Here is an 18,692-nt window from a genome sequence, read left to right as displayed (position 1 = left end):
AGTCTTGTTTCATCTAAAGGTTTTTTCATGGAACCAATTAATGATCTTGGAGAACATATTCCTGTACTCTATGTGGATATTAGAAACACTTATAATTATGTCTTTAGTTAGATTCTATCTTAAAACTTTCATTAGTTTAATGAAATAAAATTTTTGAAGTTTTTTTTCTTTTTGAAGAGCTCCTTTCTTTTTGAGGTTGAATCTTTTAATATGCTGAGTGTAACATGTTTTTTTCTTTTCCTTTCCAGAAATGAAGTGTGGAATGAAGTCTGCACCAATATTTCTCATAAGATTTGTAACATATTTGACCATGTCAAAAACTCACAAGTTGCTTACTGGGCCAGAGTTAAAGCTATTGTTGGACAAAATGAATCTTCCTTTGTAGAATCTGAAGCATTTCATATGTATGAAAAAGGTGAGAAATATGTGTAAACACAAGTTTTTGACATTCAAGATTATGTAAGATTAATCTAGGTTCAGAATTCACATTTTAGCAGGCATAGTCTTAAAGAGGATGGGTACCGTCTATTACTGCTGAGAACTTTGATTTAATAAGACATAAGGGAAGAGGAAACTCAAAGCATAAAAATAATACATAATTAACAAACACAGTGATTGCCATAACAATAACAAACAAACAGCATACAATATATATCATCAGTATTTCAAGGAAGCACTGACATCTGAATTCCTTGGCTGGGAGGACTCATGGTCACAGCTATTCAGAGGCTAGAGTGGGAGCCAACTGCTAGGTAAGCTGTACAATTCTTCTTAGGCCAAATCCTCAAAATCTCTTTCTACTAAGGGGACTTTATAGGCTGAAAACAAAGAAGGTATCATGCTCAGTTTTCTCATTTGATACATGACTCTTGAGGTGTAGCAGTCTCCCAGGTACAGGACACTCCATCACAAGAGGCCCACCAAGGAGAATATCTGTTCATTCCTTTAAGAGGACTGTGTTTACTCAAGGAACTGGCCGGGTTTCCGGGATAAACACGAGCCTGCAATAAAGGATGCTTGTAGGACTCCAACTCCAATGACTAGGATGAATGTGGACATAAAGCGCAAGAACCAGGAAGGATTTTGTCGAGCAATCTGTTTATTGATATCAAAGGCAGAGTTTATATACTTTTATATACTCTTTAAACTAGTGTTATATTAATACCAGAATTAAGCTAGTGTTGCATTAATACCAGAATTAAGCTAGTGTTGCATTAATACCAGAATTAAGCTAGTGTTGCATTAATACCAGATGTCTCCAGGTGGCACTATGTACATTCAAGGGTTAATGTATATACCATACTTCAACATTTGTTTGACATTAATTTTTAACAGTAACTAGCTGTAACAAGGTACTTATCGTAACAAAGTTATAAATTGTATAGTTTGTGATGCCTTGTTCCTATTACATTCATTCTTCACCAAGATTATCCTAAATTTATCTTCAGAATGTCTTTCATTCATTGTTAAGGGAGATGATGAGCCAATGTTTTGAACTGTGTGCCCATACAGAGAGCAGGTCTCAAGTAATACCTGGACCAGAATCTTCCTGTATATGGACTTATTCAATACTGGCCCTGTACAGATGCTCATTAATTAATTAATGCACCTGAAGAGTGGCCTTTAAATTCTTTGTGCTTTTCTGGAATTCTTTCAGATAACTGCAAGAACATTCCCATGTTCTCAGTAAAAAGTTATCCAAAAGACATGGCCGAGACTCACTTAAGATTCCTTACTCAGGGACTTCAGGGGCGGAGCCAAGATGACAGAGACAACTCACATTTCTCTCTGACCTTCTCTACAACCTTCACAGTAATTACAAAATCCAGCCTCTGAATTAGCTCTGGATCAGCAGAACCCACAAATATTGGGAGTGCAACAAATTATCAGCAGAAGATAATTTCAAAGAGCTCCAGAAAAGGTCTGTTTCAATTGGAAACGGGAGGGAGGCAGCCAGCGTAAACGTGTGCAGACAGTGCAGAGTGAGACTGTCTGCATGGGGCCGCGTAGTCTCTGTGTGGCAGAGAATTTATAGGAGGAAATACACCAGAAAAAGTCTGTTTCATTCTGAAACAGGAGGGAGGCAGCAAAGCACAAACTGCTGAGTACAAAACACAAGTGCAGACAGCACAAAGCCCCAGGGCATTGCAGACTCCACATGGCAGAGAATCTCCACGGGGAGGAATCCATAGGAATCTACAGCAGTGTTGGCCACTCTGCCCTGGTTGCAAGCCAGTAGATCAGCAGAGAAGTTATAAAACATTCAACATAAACACAAAAGATCAGTAGTGAACCCCAAAATGCCAGAATTTCAGGGGACCTGGCCCCACCCATCCAATACCGGAAGTGAATCAGCACTGACCCAGTGCAACTGCAGCTGTTTGGAAAACCTCCCCTACTTTAAAGGCAGATCTGAATTTAAAATATATATATAGTAAAAAAAGTAAAAAGGACTCTAACAATTGACAGCTTTTATGGTGAAAGAGAAGAACAGATTTCAAAGCCTGAGGACGTCTAAAGGCAGATTGTCTCCAGATGAAGCCCCAAAAGGTGATGTAATCTGGTCCTCATCACACAAGGCTCTCCTAAAAGAAATTAAAAAGGATCTTAAAAGAGAGCTAGTGAAAAATGGGGAAAGGAAATGAAAGCTCTGCAAGAGAGTTTGGAAAAGGCAACACATAATAGACTTAATGAAATGGAAAAAGCATGTAACTCATTAAAAGACAGATTTGATAAAATGGAAAAAGAAAACAACTCCCAGAAAAACAGAATTTGTGAAATATAAAAAGAAAATTGTCTCCTTAAAAAACAGAATTTGTGAAATAGAAAAAAGAAAATAACATCTTAAAAAACAAAATTTGTGAAATGGAAAAAGAAAATAACTCCTTAAAAAACAGAATTTGTGAAATGGAAAAAAATTCCATAGAACAAGACAACTCATTTAAAAATTCAATTGGACAAATAGAAAAAGAAGTAAAAAAAGTAAATGAAGAAAATAACACACTAAAATTCATAATTGGACAAATGAATGACTTAGTAAGACAACAAGAATCAGTTAAGCAAAATAAAAAAAAAAAAATGAAAAAGTTGAAAAAAAAAATGTAAAAAACCTAATTGGGAAAGCAACCAACCTAGAAACTAGATCTCAGAGAGAAACTCTAAGGATTATTGGACTCCCTGAAATACATGATGAAAAAAGAGTCTAGACACTATCTTTCAGGAAATCATCAAAGAGTACTGCCTGGATACCATAAAAACAGAAGGTAAAATGACCATTGAAAGAATTCACCAAACGCCTCCTGAAAAAGGAAATGAAAACCCCAAGGAATATTGTGGCTAATTTGAGAACTATCAGACCAAGGAAAAAATATTACAAGCAGCCAAAAAGAAATGATTCAAATACTGAAGAGCTACAATATGGATTACTCAGGACCTAGCAGCTTCCACTTTAAAGGATCAAAGGGCCTGGAATCTGATATGCTGAAAGGTGAAGGATGTTGGAATGCAGCCAAGAATAAATTAACTGCTAAACTGAGCATTTTCTTTCAGGGAGGAAGATGGACATTCAATGAAACTAGTAAATTCCATGCATTTTTGATGAAAAGGACAGAGTTAAACAAAAAAAAAAAAAATGACCGCCAAATATAGAACTCATGAGAAGCATAAAAAGGTAAAAAAATAGAAAAAAGAAAAAAAAACTCTTGAGAACTGTATTTCTGTTATGAGTATACATAGAGAATACATGTATAATCTGATTTTACTGTTATAAAAAAGAAATGAGATGGAAAGGGGATTGTAACAGAAAAAAAGGGGGGGAGGGGACGTAAAATGAGGAAAATTACATGTCAGGAAGAGGCAAAGAAAGCATTATAATTGAGGGGGAAAAGGGAGGGTGATGAATATTGTGTGACTCTTACTCTCATCAGATTTGGCCCAAAGAAAGAATATCAGATATATTTGGTTTCACCAAGAAACAACTCTCATCTTAACAACAAGTTGGAAGTTGGGGGGAAAGGGGAAAAGAGAAGAGGAGGCTAAATAGAAAGAAAAAGAGAAATAGTAGGGGAAAGGTATAAAATAGCGGGAGGGTCTCTAAAGGGGAAGACTGTTTGAGGCAAGTAGTGCTCATAAGTAAAATACTAGGGAGGAGAGAAAGGAGAAAAGGAAAAAAAAAAGTATAATTTGGAATTAATAAGATGGCAGGAAATACAAAATTAGTATCTTTAATTGTAAATGTGAATGGGTTGAACTCTCCCATAAAACATAAGTTGATAGCAGGCTGAATTAAAAGCCAGAATCCTACAATGTGTTGTTTACAAGAAATGCATTTAAAGCAGGGTGATACAGAGTAAAAGTAAAAGACTGGAGTAGAATCTATTATGCTTCAAGTGAAGTAAAAAAAGCAGGGGTAGCCATATTCATCTCAGATCAAGCAAAAGCAAAAATTGATTTGATTAAAAGAGATAATGAAGGAAACTATATCTTGCTAAAGGGTACCATAGATATTGAAGCAGTATCAGTATTAAACATATATGCACCAAGTGGTGTAGCATCTAAATTCCTAAAGGAGAAGTTAAAAGAGTTGCAAAAAGAAATAGACAGTAAAACTATAATAGTGGAAGAGCTCTACCTTGCTCTCTCAGAACTAAATAAATCAAATCACAAATAAATAAGAAAGAAGTTAAAGAGATAAAGAGAATACTAGAAAAACTAGATATGATAGATCTTTGGAGAAAACTGAATGGAGACAGAAAGGAGTACACTTTCTTCTTAGCAGTTCATGGAACCTATACAAAAATTAAGCATATATCAGGACATAAAGACCTCAAAATCAAATGCAGAAAGGCAGAAGTAGTAATGCATTTTTTTCAGATCGTGATGCAGTAAAAATTAAATTCAATAAAAGGCCAGGGAAAAATAGATCAAAAAGAAATTGGAAACTAAATAATCTCATCTTAAAGAATGAATGGGTGAAACAGCAAATCATAGACACAATATTTCATCCAAGAGAATGAAATAATGAGACAACGTACTAAAATTTGTGGGATGCAGCCAAAGAGGTAATAAGGGGAAATTTTATGTCCCTAGAGGCTTACTTGCACAAAATAAGAGAGAAAAAAAAAATCAATTTTTTAAATTGGGCTTGCAACTAGAAAAGCTAGAAAAAGAACAAAACCCCCAATCAAATACCAAACTTGAAATTCTAAAAATTTGAGAGATCAATTAAAATTGAAACTACAAAAACTATTGAATTAATAAATGAAACCAAGAGTTGGTTTTATGAAAAAAACAAAATGGATAAGCCTTTCTTTAATTTGATTAGAAAAAGGAAAGAGGAAAATCAAATTGTTAGTCTCAAAAATGAAAAGGGAGAAGTATCCACCAATGAAGAGAAAACTAGAGCAATTATCAGAAGTTACTTTGCCCAGCTTTATGCCAATAAATTTGACAACCTAAGTGAAATAGAGGAATACCTACAAAAATATAAATTGCCCAGATTAACAGAAAAGGAAGTAAATTACTTAAATAGTCCTATTTTAGAAAAATAAATAGAACAAGCTATTAATCAACTCCCTAAGAAATCCCCAAGACTGGATGGATTTACATGTGAATTCTACCAAACATTTAAAGAAAAATTAACTCCAATACTATATAAACTATTTGAAAAAATAGGGAACAAAGGACTCCTACCAAATTCTTTTTATGACACAGATATGGTACTGATACCTAAACCAGGTAGGATGAAAACAGAGAAAGAAAATTATAGATCAATCTCCCTAACCAATATTGATGCAAAAATCTTAAACAAAATATTAGCAAAGAGTTTACAGATAATCATCCCCAGGATAACATACCACGACCAAATAGGATTTATACCAAGAATGCAGGGCTGATTCAATATGAGGAAAACTATTAGTATAATTAACTGTATCAATAACCAAATTAACAAAAACCATATGATCATCTCAATATATGCAGAAAAAGCATTTGATAAAATCCAATACCCATTCCTATTAAAAACACTTGAGAGTATAGGAATAAATGGACTTTTCCTTAAAATAATTAGCAGCATCTATTTAAAATCATCAGTAAACATCATATGTAATGGGGATAAACTGGAACCATTCCCAATAAGATCAGGAGTGAAACAAGGTTGCCCACTATCAGTTGCTATTCAGTGTTGTATTAGAAATGCTAGCTTTGGCAATAAGAAAAGAAAAAGAGATTAAAGGAATTAGAGTAGGTAATGAGGAAACCAAATTATCACTCTTTGCAGATTCTTAGAGAATCCCAGAGAATCAACTAAAAAGCTATTGGAAATAATCCACAACTTTAGCAAAGTTGCAGGATACAAAATAAATCCACATAAATCATCAGCCTTATTATACATCACTAACAAAATTCTACAGGAAGAGATACAAGAAATTCCATTTCAAGTGACTGTTGATAATAATATAAAATATTTGGGAATGTATATGCCAAGGGAAAGTCAAGAACTATATAAGCAAAACTACAAAACACTTTCCACACAACTAAAGTCCGATCTAAGCAATTGGAAAAATATCAAGTGCTTGTGGATAGGTCGAGCAAATATAATAAAAATGACAATACTCCCTAAACTAATCTATTTAGTACTATATCAGTTAAACTCCCAAGAAACCATTTTACTGAACTAGAAAAAATAACACAAAATTCATCTGGAAGAACAAAAGGTCAGGAATTTCAAATAAATTAATGAAGAGAAAAGCAAATGAAGGTGTTTTACCTGTACTAAAATTCTATTATAAAGTAGCGATCATCAGAACCATTTGGTACTGGCTAAGAAACAGCATAGTTGCTCAGTGGAATAGGTTAGACTCACATAATAAAATAGCCAATGTCTATAACAATCTAATATTAGACAAACACAAAGGCCCCATCTTTTGAAATAAAAATTCATTATTTGACAAAAACTGCTGGGAAAATTGGAAACTAGTATGGCAGAAAGTAGGCATAGACCCATACCTAACACTGTATACCAAGATAAGGTTGAAATGGGTTCATGATCTAGACATAAAGAATAATACTATAAACAAATTAGAAAAACATAGGGTAGTTTACCTCTCAGATTTGTGGAGGAGGAAAGAAGAACTAGAGATTATTATTGATCATAAAATAGATAATTTTTATTAAGTTTAAGTTTTGTACAAACAAAACTATTGCAGAAAAGATTAGAAGGGAATTAATGAACTGGGAAAACATTTTTACATCCAAAGAATCTGATAAAGGCCTCATTTCTAAACTATATAGAGAATTGACTCAAATTTCTAATAGTTCAAGCCATTCACCAATTGATAAATGGTCAAAGGATATAAACAGACAATTTTCAGTTGAAGAAATTAAAACTGTTTGTAGCCACATCAAATTGCTCCAAATCACTATTGATAAGAAAAATGCAAATTAAGACAACTCTGAGATATCACTACACACCTGTAGGATTGGCTAAGATGATAGGAAAAACTAATGACAGATGTTGGAGAGGATGTGGGAAAACTGGGACACTGATCCATTGTTGGTGTAACTGTGAATGGATCCAACCATTCTAGAGAGCAGTTTGGAACTATGCTCAAAAAGTTAACAAACTATGCATACCCTTTGATCCAGCAGTGTTTCTACTGGGATTATATCCCAAAGAGATCTTAAAAGAGAGAAGGGACCCACATGTGCAAAAATATTTGTGGCAGCCCTCTTTGTAGTGGTAAGAAACTGGAAACTGAGTGGATGCTCATCAGTTAGAGAATGACTGAATAAATTGTGGTATATGAGTGCTATGGAAAACTATTGTTCTGTAAGAAACAACCAGCAGGATGATTTCAGAGAGGCTAAGAGAGACCTATATGAATGTTTGCAAAATGAAATGAGCAGAAACAGGAGATCATTATACAAGGCAACAATAAGTCTATAAGAGGATCAGTTCTGATAGACATGGGTCTCTTCAACAATGAGATGATTCAAACTAGTTCCAATTGTGCAGTTATGAAGAAAACCATCCAAGCCCAGAGAGAGAATCATGGGAACAGAGGGTCCAACAGAACATAGTATTCTCATTCTCTCTCTCTCTCTTTGTTATTTACTTGCATTTTAGGTTTTTTTCCTCAGTTTTTCTTATTTTTCTTGTGCAACTAGATAATGGTATACTATGTATACACATATTGGATCTAACATGTGTTTCAACATATTTAATATGTATTGGACTACCTGCCAGATAGAGGAGGGGATGAAGGGAAGAAGGGGAAATTTTGCAACAAAAGGTTATGCAAGGGTCAATGTTGGAAAAATTATCCATGCATATGCTTTGTAAATAAAAAGCTCTTATTTAAAAAAAAAAAAATGATTCTTTATTCACTAGCATTCCTCACAGATTCTTAAATGTCTTTATGTTTGTTTATGAATGAATAAAAAAATTTATTAAGCTTTTACCATGTGTCAATGATGAAAAAATAAATACTCTCTTCTTCACTCTAAAAGAACTTTCATCATAGTAAGAGATGTCAACATAATGACAACTAACGGTCAAGGAGGGCATTTTGAACAAGGATAATGAGTAGAGCTATAGGACGTCTGATAGACATGTCTTTTCAAGAAAAGATAAGGTACATTTTTTGATTGCTATTCAGAATGGCATTTGGAAAGCAGTAATGAGAAGGTACATACAAGATGGAATAGAATATCAGTGACAGGAAAATATCAGTCAGGAGTATGGATCCCCATGGTGGAGGCTAAAGACTGGATCACAAGTGTGGAAGCATGGCATAAAGATTGCTAGAGAGAAGTGTTCACAGATAGTGCTTCTCTTATTACCAGCAAGTTTAAAAACATTTCAAAGAATGCTTAAATATTTAAAATATGCAACTTTAGGTTTATCCATTTATGGTTTCTAATTTCTTACACTCATTATAACCATATGTATATGTATGTAATAGAAAGAAACCTTGGTTAAGTCTATTCATCAGGAAGTGTCACATTTGTTTTCCTTCTTGCCCAGGACAGCTGTATCAGCAGCACAGCTAGGATCTGGCATTCCTTATCATCAGAGCTTCCTTCCCTCTTCCCCAATTTAGATCCCATTCTCCATGCTGCCTAGGAGATGAAAATTTGGTCATTGGGGCTGAAGCTTCCTTCCTCTGACCCCAATTAACCTTTAGCACTGTTACCCCAGAGTTAGTTTAGTACTATTTATATTTAACTCAGATTAAACCTCAGTCCTGGGGTTGTATCTGGAGGATCATTTTTCTGCCCCAAGTCTTTATTTGTTTTCCACAGATCTCTATTTGACCTGAGGCACAATTTTGTTTTGTTTGTGGGGAAAATCTGGAACTTGAATCTTCTACTACCTTCCCACAATCCTCCTACTCCTTCAGTGAGTAAATGTAAGTCAGATTTGAGGCAAAGAATGGCCTTTTACCTACTCAAAAAAATTTTTGTCTAGAAAGGGAAGACCCTCAGGGATTTTGGCCAAAATAGAAAACAATTACTATTTACATTCACTCTTGAATCCATCATCCTACTGTGATCCATTAGGGCTTGGCCTCGGGATCTGTGAGAGCTAGAATGATTTGGATTAGGACTATGTCTTAGATATATGTAGCATGCAAAGCCCAAGACATTTTAGGAGATTTCAGCCATAACAAAAAATTATATTCCTTTGGGTAGAGTACCTAGGTAAGGATATGATACTCTAGATTGACAGAAGTAAGGGAAAAGAAGGAAGAAAGGAAAAGAAAAGAGCAAGTGTGCTGTTTTGTCGAACTGACCAGTTCCAGTTGCACTCCGAGTGGGGTAGCTCTGTTCATAGTCTGATGTTTGTCCTTTATTTTTGAAGAATACATCACGGAGGTGATGCCATGACATTCAAGTGAATTGTTTTTTTAACAAGTCTGGGGAAACAAAGTTACTGATAGGTCAAACAACCTTTTGCAAAAATAAAAAATGGGATCATGAATCAATCCTGTAAATTACACTGGTAAATTCTATATTAGAAGGCATCTAGTTGAAATATTTGAGTTAATTAAGTGTTAGGCCTCGAATCAAGAAAACCTAAGTTTAGATACAGCCCCAGACATTTACTGGCTTGATCATAAGGCAAGATTTTGCCCTTAATCTCTATTTGCTTCAGTTTCTTCAGCTTAAATGAAAATAATAACAATATTTATCTCCTAGAATTGTTGTGAGAATTAAATGGTATACTTTTGATAAAGCACATAGCTCAGTGCCTAGTACATAGCATTCTGTAAATGCTATTTATTGTTGCTGGTAAAGTGCTTAGCCCAGTGCCTAGTATATCATAGGTTATAGGTAAATGTTTGTTGTTGTGCTATTAAATATATAAGTATTATAGTAATAATGTTAATTGTTTTAAACATGACTATTATAATAGCTGGTGTTTGCATAACACCTACTGTGTGTCAAGCACTGAGCTATGAGCTTAACAAATATTATCTGGTTATTTTTGTTTTTAAATTAACATAGCTCTAAAATTAAAATGGTTTGTAAAGATTTGGAGTGTTCCCGTGAGGATCAGTAAGCATTTATTATATGCTAGGCACTGGGCTAAGTGATGGCAATATAAAGAAAGGCAAAACATTTCTAATCTGGAAAAGAAGTTATTCTTTCTCTGGCTTCAGAGAATAGACAAAGGAGCAAAAGACAGAATTTGTAGACAAGTATAAACACAGCTCACTATGATGAAAAACAATTAGAATTATCCAATATGGGATGAACTGTTTTGGATAGTTCTGGAGGCTTACTTATCTTTCCTTGGAGATCATCAAGCCAAGATTATGTAACTACTAATTTTCAGGGGTATTTCAGAGGGAATTTTTGCACAGCTGTCAGTTGTGGATGACTTCTAAGTTTTTTTTAATGTTAGGATTATGTTTTTGGAAGAAGTCCAGAAATAACTAGTGTGATAACCTCAAAAGACTAGATTTGTATGAATTTACATGGAAACTGAAGATCAATTTACTAACTAATAATTTTAGTGATATAAAGGGTCATGATCAACTTTCCTATACTGAGGATAAAAAGGAATTAAATTAAATTTAAAAAATTGAATTTTGTTAAATGTTTGATTACAAAAAAAATTATAAAGTCTTTTGAATATCTAATAGTATGACTTTAAAATCTTTCCAATATTATCTAATTATTGGCCTACCTAGATAAGGGATAGATTCTATCCCTTCCAAAACTTTCCTTTGTAGTGGACTGAGGATTGGACTTTGTAGGTAACTTTCCACTTTCCTAGATCTGTTTGATCTCAAGTCCAAGAAATGTGATTCTCCCTCCCCATCCCCATTGAGACCCCTTCCTTCCTGCTTTCTTTAACATATTGTCTTATTCTATTAAATTGTAAGGTCAGGAAGTTTTTCTTATTTGTATCCCCAGTATTTAGCACAGCATCTGATATATATTATGAGCTTAATAAATGTTTATTGTATTAAGCTTATATGCATAAAATAATATTGCTGCTTATTTCAGGAAAAATAGGACCACCTACACTGAAGATTCAAGAGAAAAATGACAAACTTATTATTGATATTGACCATCCTCTAATAATTGTTGAAGGAGAAAAGAAAGGAACTGTGTGTGATTATTATTATGAAGAAGATGATGATGATGATGATGATTATTGTAGCACATTAACATATAAGGTGTATTTGAAGATAGATGGAAAGAAGGTATGTTCTGCCTTTTTCAAGTTATGTTCTGAATATAGTATACAGTAGTTATTGGTAAAATATTCTGCATATCTTCACATAAAGGCAGGGAAAGGTAAAAACAGTATGAATTTTGAGGAGGGGAAATTATATTTGAATTAATCAACATCTTAAACTGTGGAAGTTCAGTGAAATATTTCCCATTAGCTACATATTATCCACAAATAATATTTTGACTTTGATTGTTACCATTTCTTTTTTTTTTTTTTTCTTTTTGCTGAGGCAGTTGGGGTTAAGTGACTTTCCCAAGATCACACAGCTAAAACGTATTAAGTGTCTGAGACCAGATTTGAACTCAGGTCCTCCTGACTTCAAGGCTGGGGCTCTAGCCACTGTCCCACCTAGCTGCCTCGATTGTTACCATTGCTTAATAAAAATTTAACTGACAGGATAAATTCTCACAAGGAGAAAAATCAAAAAGGCCTAGAAACTGTTTTAGTCAACAAGCATTTGAGCACTTTGCCAAACAGAAAGAAGTGGCAGCACAAGATGATACTACCTTAAAAACATAAAATCATCTTTCTGAGTTTTCTTTTCCTTTTTCATAAAAATGAAAGAGTTAACCCAGATAACTCTAAAATCACTTCCAGCTTTTAAAACTGTGATCCTATCACCCTGTAATAGTAAAAGATTTACTACTACTTCTTTAGAAAACAGTGGAAAACATTAGAGGTGAAAGAAAGTTGTAAAGTTTAGCATAAAACCCACATCACAGAATTTGAGAACTAGAAGATCTCAGGATAGCTAATGTTACCCATACCTCAAAAGAATCCCAATATTCATAGAGGTGCTTGGAAGGAGAATAGTAGGTACATACAAAGAACAAACTTGTTAAAATAGAACAAAATTCCCAAAATTTTTCATTTATTTTCATCATTACTGACAAAAGAATCATTATATTTGAGGTACATGAGATGATAACTGACCATAAAGAGAAGGCAGAAATGCTTAATTCTATTTCACTGCCAAATACAATGACCTTTGCATTCAAAATAACTGAAAATAATGGCTACAGAATTGCTGTCCAGCTCCCATTTTCTTCATCTCAAAAATCACATGATAAATCTCTGGGAAAGTGGTAGTCTTTTTTTCTTGCTAAGATTCACACTGTACAGAATGACTAAAATAATAAGAGAGTGCATTGTTGCCCTTGATAAATTTAAGAAATTTGGTTCAGTTAGATTACATCTTCCAGTACTAAAGAATTGACAGATGAGATAGTTGGCACTGTTGGTAATAACTGAAAGATCATGAAAATATTCCAGCACTAAAATAAATAAATATCTCCCCTCCCTTTTTTAAAGGAAGCATCTTTAGATTATGTACAGACCAATAAATTTGAATTTAATTCCTAGGAAAATTATAAAATTGATTGTTAAATAAATGGTTATCCCAAAAAGGAAGTGTTGAATACAAAGAACCAAGGCAAGATTGTCTTTTTTATTATTCTCAACCTTCTCATGCTTTCCCTATGTCCCCTTTCTCAGCTAAAGACTTTGCTCTTCATTGAGCAATTTAAATTATTAGTATTGGCTCCTCCCATTTTCTTCATCTCAAAAATCACATGATTTTCCTCAAATCTCTGGGAAAGTGGTAGTCTTTTTTTCTTGCTAAGATTCACCACTGTACATGTACACACAATTCCAAAAAGAAAAACCACTTTACTTTAAGTTTACTGTTAACTTTATACTCTCCTCTCTTACACCTGTGTGGCCTCCTATCCTCTAACCCCCAACTTCCTACCTTTCCCCCCAAAAAAATTAATCTCCAAGTGAAAGCAGAACAGACTCACAGGCTGCCACCTCTGCCAGATTGGGCGCTTGAGTTGAGACCTCTGGCACAAAGAGAGTAGAACTTTGCCCATCTCCATTCAGCCACCCTTCTGTCTGGTTTCTGCATTTTGGTCTTTGGTTTGTCTGTATTTGGGTACTGCCTGTCTGGCTCTGATCCCCACATGTCACTTGTCCTCTCCTGTCCATATCTGCTATTCTTCCTCTTGGTTCTAGCAAGCCCCCCCCCCCCATGTGGCTGGCCCCAGTCCCTGCATGGTCCTCCTCCCTTTTTCACTTCTCTGTCCTATGTCCTTGAACTATGTATTGGCTCTCCAAAGACATGAGATCCCATCTCTGTTTCTCTCTCCCTTTCCCACCTTGGTAAGCAAACTTACACCATATAGAAATTGCTTTACATTGAGGTGTTTGGAACTGTCTTCAAGTAAATTGAGAACCGTCTGTATTTATAGTCTGTCCCATTAAATCATTCTTTGAACTTGTATCCCATTACCTGGCACATATTGATTGATGGCTAGTGCCATCGTTTCTTTTTTGAGGTAATCAGACTGGGAATTCTGTAGATAGAGTGTACAAAGATTTTAATTAAACATTTCAAAATATGATTTATACTGAACATATCAATATGCTCACTAAGTGATAAAACAGTTAGATGGATTTAGGGCTGATTGAATAACTAGATTCATAATAGATATTAATGGTTCCGTGTCATCTTCACTGGATGTTTCCAAGGATTCTAAAGTTTTGTTGTATTGGAAAATATAAAAGCTATTCTTAGCCTAAGGGGTTGTACAAAACAATCTTTCTCTTTACTGAACATTCAGTTAATAGCACAGCATTCCTACTTTTCTACATTAAATCATATTATACACTTAGTTGTCACTCCTCTCCTATTTTGTCATCTACAGTCTTAATTATTAAATTATTCAGATTTAGTAAATATTATACATATGTTCTTTATGGAGTGTTTCTAGATTGAAATAATGACTGTTTAAAATGCTTAATGTTTTATTCATTTTTAATAACTTTTATGCAGATCACTGAGAAAGAAACCAATCCTCAATCTTGCAATGGCACGCAATGCCAATTAATTGAACGAGCAACTTCATTTAATTCTGAGTACTGTGTTTCTGCCAAAGGATTTTCTCAGAAAACTTCTTTCACAATTAAATCTGAGGAAGCAGAAGAACAGTGTATTACAGTTTCACCTAATACAAAAGAAGGTAATGTTTTGTTGTTCTTTGTTAATGTTACTAGTAATCCTAAGTGTTAAAACTAACAATTATAGAAGAGTTTTAAACATGTGATCTAATTTAGGTAAACTGTATTTTGAGAGGTTTAACTATTGAATAATTTTATCTCATGGAAAAATTCAGAAAAAAAATTCAGAAAATGTCCCTCAAACCATAAAAAATAGTAAAACAAAGTTTCACTGGAATACTTAAGAAAAAAGTACTGTTTTAGGGAATTTATTCAGACCAAAGGGCCAAAATGAAAAGTTAAATTTCTCTACTGATAACACTTTTTTTCTTCTTCCTGAAAGTTTCATAAAGTATCTTTTCAGATTACTTAGACTTTATATATCAGACAAGTATATCAGAAATTTATCCCTTTAATTGGTAACAGGATATATCTAAACTCCCTGTGAAACATAGAACTTTTAATTTCATTTAAACACAGACACACATATACATACACAGTGATTAAATAAAAATGAAAAAATTTTATGAATAACCTCTGAAGTTTATTCTAATTTTTTTTTAATGGAAAAATATAAATACTGCCAGAACTTTACATACTGTACCTGATAAAAATTCACTGAATGCCTTCATATGAATCTTTAATTTTGTTGGAATGGATACTTCTTCACTAATTCAGATTACAATCCTTCTACCTTCTTATACTGTGTCATTCTTCTCTATTTTCTTACTTAAATTCACCATGTAGAATAAAATTCTGTCTTAGAATTATAACTTCAGGCATTTAAAATCCTCTTTTTTACAGATGTCAGGAATTAAATATAGACCAACAAATATATATATATATATATATATATATAAAAGATTAAAATGATCACATGGTTTAAGTATAAAAGGTGATACCATAAGTAGATTTAGAGATCAAGAAGTAATACCTGTCACATATATGGAAAAAGAAGAATTTATGACCATATAAGAGATAGAGAGCATTACTGGATATAAAATGTATAATTTTTTATTACATTTTATTAAAAAGGGGTTGCAAAACAAAAATCAATACAACCACGATTTTAAGAAGATCAAGAGTAGGGAACTAAGTTGCCCAAGAGCACAGGGTTCATGACAAGAACTAGAACCCAGGAATCTAAATTCCCAGTTCTGGGTTTTTCTTCACCATTCCAAAGAATTTTCACTTACCTGCTCCCACCATGTTCTGAATGTTATTGTAATTACTGAAATTTTACTATATTAAGAAATAATCTTAAATAATTCTTATAAATTACTTAAATAAAATAGGTATAAGTAACTATGTACTATCTTCATATTAATGTTGCTTCTTTTCTCTTTTTTTTAGATTCTTCTCTGCCCATCCTAATTACTGTTGTATGCTTCGCCCTTGTTATATTTGTATTACTCATTATAAGTTACTGGGTTTGCAAGACAAAGGTGTTTCAGAAAAGCAATCTCATTTTGCCCAAGTCATTGGTAACTCATTTAGATTTAAATATTTTTCCATTAACTTTAATTATGTTAAGCTTGAAGTTTATAATAATTTTATTCATTACTTTTCCTCATGTGTTTGATTGGAAGAGATGGAGTCATTTTGTTAGACACAGAGTTTATGACTAGGTGTGTCATCCATCATATGGCTAAAGAGCCCAATTAATAATGAAGCTGCATAAGACCACCTTAAGAATATGTAATTTATAAAGCAAGGACTGAGCCAGGCCTGTCATACTAAGGCCTGATAACAGCACATCTAGATCTTAAGGTTCCCTTCCATGTCTGCTCTGTGAGTAGCATAAGTAAGCATATGGCTAGATTATAGGAATAATATAATTCCTGGATGGAATTTCTAAGTGGCTTGTATAATGGTTTGAGTAGTCAGTGGTAGTGAGTATGATTCTGAATAACAAAATTAAACTGTTTACCTTTATTCCACTCTGTAATGGGCTGAGGCTTGAGTTGATGCACTGAGATCCCAAGCACATGAAGCTAAATAGTAATTGGACCATACTCTATTAATATATAAGCTTGGAGAAAGAATGGCCCCTGCCCACTCTTTGTGCAAGTCCTGATGTGTTGTATAGGAAATGACGATTTTGGTGGGTGGAGGCAGGGAAGTGGAAAAGGAAGAGAAAGGAGAGACTTTTTGCATTGCCATTGCGACGGTTTGCTCAGCTCAGATTTCTCTCTGTTAGCTGGCTTCCTGTCGCAGCTGCCCATATTGCTATTGCAATCCTTATTCATCTCTTCACTTCAATAAAGATTGAAGATTTTTCCCTTAACCTGAATTCCTGACTCTGGCTGATTTTAAATACGTGGTCATTCCACCACTTATAGTTCATCTTAAAGTAACAAATTGGCTAGGATTTGAGTTGATCTTATTTCATTAGCCTTAAATTGCTCTGAATTGTGAATAGAAGGCTTGAATTTGTTTTTATCTAACAAACTTATTTTTTCCTCCTTTAGGTCTCTGTAATAAGAAATTTTCCACACAACATTTTAGAGGTGAATTCGGAATCAAGATATATTTCTGTTCTTGAAACATCGCATTTACCAGTTACAGAAAATGAGGAAAATACTATTAATCATTTGACTCCAAGTAATATTAATTCTGAAGACAATAGAGAAAAATCAGAACACTTCCAAGAAATATCAAGCATTACAGAAGAAATGACTGTTGAAGAAAATATTACTGAAAAGACTTCTGATAGAAATCAGAGTCCAACAGTGAAGAATTATTTTCATTCCAACAGTAACCAAGTTGAATCTGGCAGTCTCATTTCAAACTTTTGCCTTCCCACAGATGATTCTGAGAATAGGCATGTAGAATCATGCAACTTCAAATCTGATCCAGAACTTCCACAAAGTGACCCTGAAATAAAAGCTGACATTCAAGACAGCATCATTCTAAAGGTTAACACATCTTTTGGCTATGATAAACCTCATGTTTTAGTAGATATGCTTACAGATTCCAATGATAAAGAATCTTTGATTGGCTATCGACCCTCAGAACCATTCATGGAAATTTCATAGCATTGAGCTAAAACAAACTAAAAAAAGTTGACTTTTCAGATTTTGCTGAGAAGATAGCCTATTCAACATGAGTGATACTGTGTCTGGATTTTGAATCAGAATTCCTGATTTCAGATCCTTGCTCTGTGTGATATTGCGCAAATTACTTCATGTCTCTGGACTAATATTTCCTCCTGTGTAGAATAGATTTGGGCTTGATTTCTCAGGCCCCTTTGTACAATAGTTTAAATCTGTATCATGTTGAAGATATGGAAGTGAGAACTAAAATTCATACAGCTTATGTGAATTTAACTATTTGGCATCTTAAATGTGAACTCAGTTCATGGATGAATATGTATCTCTGCTTGTATATAGTTAACTACTGTTGGAACACAAAGATGTGGCTTTGAGTATTGGGTACTTATTATGGGTAATCATTAAAGCTAATAAGCCAAGTTTTTTTGTTTGTTTTTTTTTTTTAACTGAATAAAATAATTCATTTAACTAACTTGGATCTTTTACCTTTTTCTTTACCATATACTCCTCAAAAAAAAAAAAAAAAAAAAAGGATGTAGGTCCATTATGAGTGCTATGTGAGAGTAAGGACAATCAAAAGTAACCAAGATGGCAGAAGTCAACTCAGGGGATTTTGAATGATTTAAAAAAAAAAAAAACAAGTGGTGTGTAAAATTATGTGGGTAATCAATTGTAGCTTATTAACAAGAATGTTGTTTATCATTTTAAGATTTGTAAATCATAGTATGTGCTTGGAAACCAAAATTTTAATTACAATTTTAGAGATTTGAGAAGGATTCAATCTTCCCATCTCACTTATGCTAGAAGTGGAATACCAGCTTAGATCTGATCCCATTGCTAATGAGCACAGAAACTTTTTTTTTTTTCTGACTTAGATCAGTTAGTTGGCCCTT

At 33.7% G+C, this 18,692-nt stretch overlaps 1 protein-coding gene across 2 annotated transcripts in view; it reads left to right on the top strand.

Annotated features, from left to right (window-relative positions):
• IFNGR1 (interferon gamma receptor 1) overlaps positions 1-18,271 on the top strand; it is a 31,749-nt gene extending 13,478 nt beyond the window's left edge. For both annotated transcript variants that reach the window (XM_051997836.1, XM_051997835.1), the window contains exons 3-7: positions 249-415; positions 11,518-11,717; positions 14,583-14,769; positions 16,100-16,230; positions 17,218-18,271. In XM_051997836.1, coding sequence (XP_051853796.1) covers positions 249-415; positions 11,518-11,717; positions 14,583-14,769; positions 16,100-16,230; positions 17,218-17,784 — 1,252 coding nt within the window. In that variant the 3' untranslated portion in view covers positions 17,785-18,271. The remainder of the gene's footprint in view (positions 1-248; positions 416-11,517; positions 11,718-14,582; positions 14,770-16,099; positions 16,231-17,217) is intronic.
• Positions 18,272-18,692: the final 421 nt, after the last annotated feature.

Source organism: Antechinus flavipes, chromosome 4 (assembly GCF_016432865.1).
Source record: "Antechinus flavipes isolate AdamAnt ecotype Samford, QLD, Australia chromosome 4, AdamAnt_v2, whole genome shotgun sequence".
NCBI classification, from domain to species: domain Eukaryota; kingdom Metazoa; phylum Chordata; class Mammalia; order Dasyuromorphia; family Dasyuridae; genus Antechinus; species Antechinus flavipes.
The sequence above is the reverse complement of the archived record's forward strand: the minus strand, read 5'-3'. Positions and strand labels throughout refer to the sequence as shown.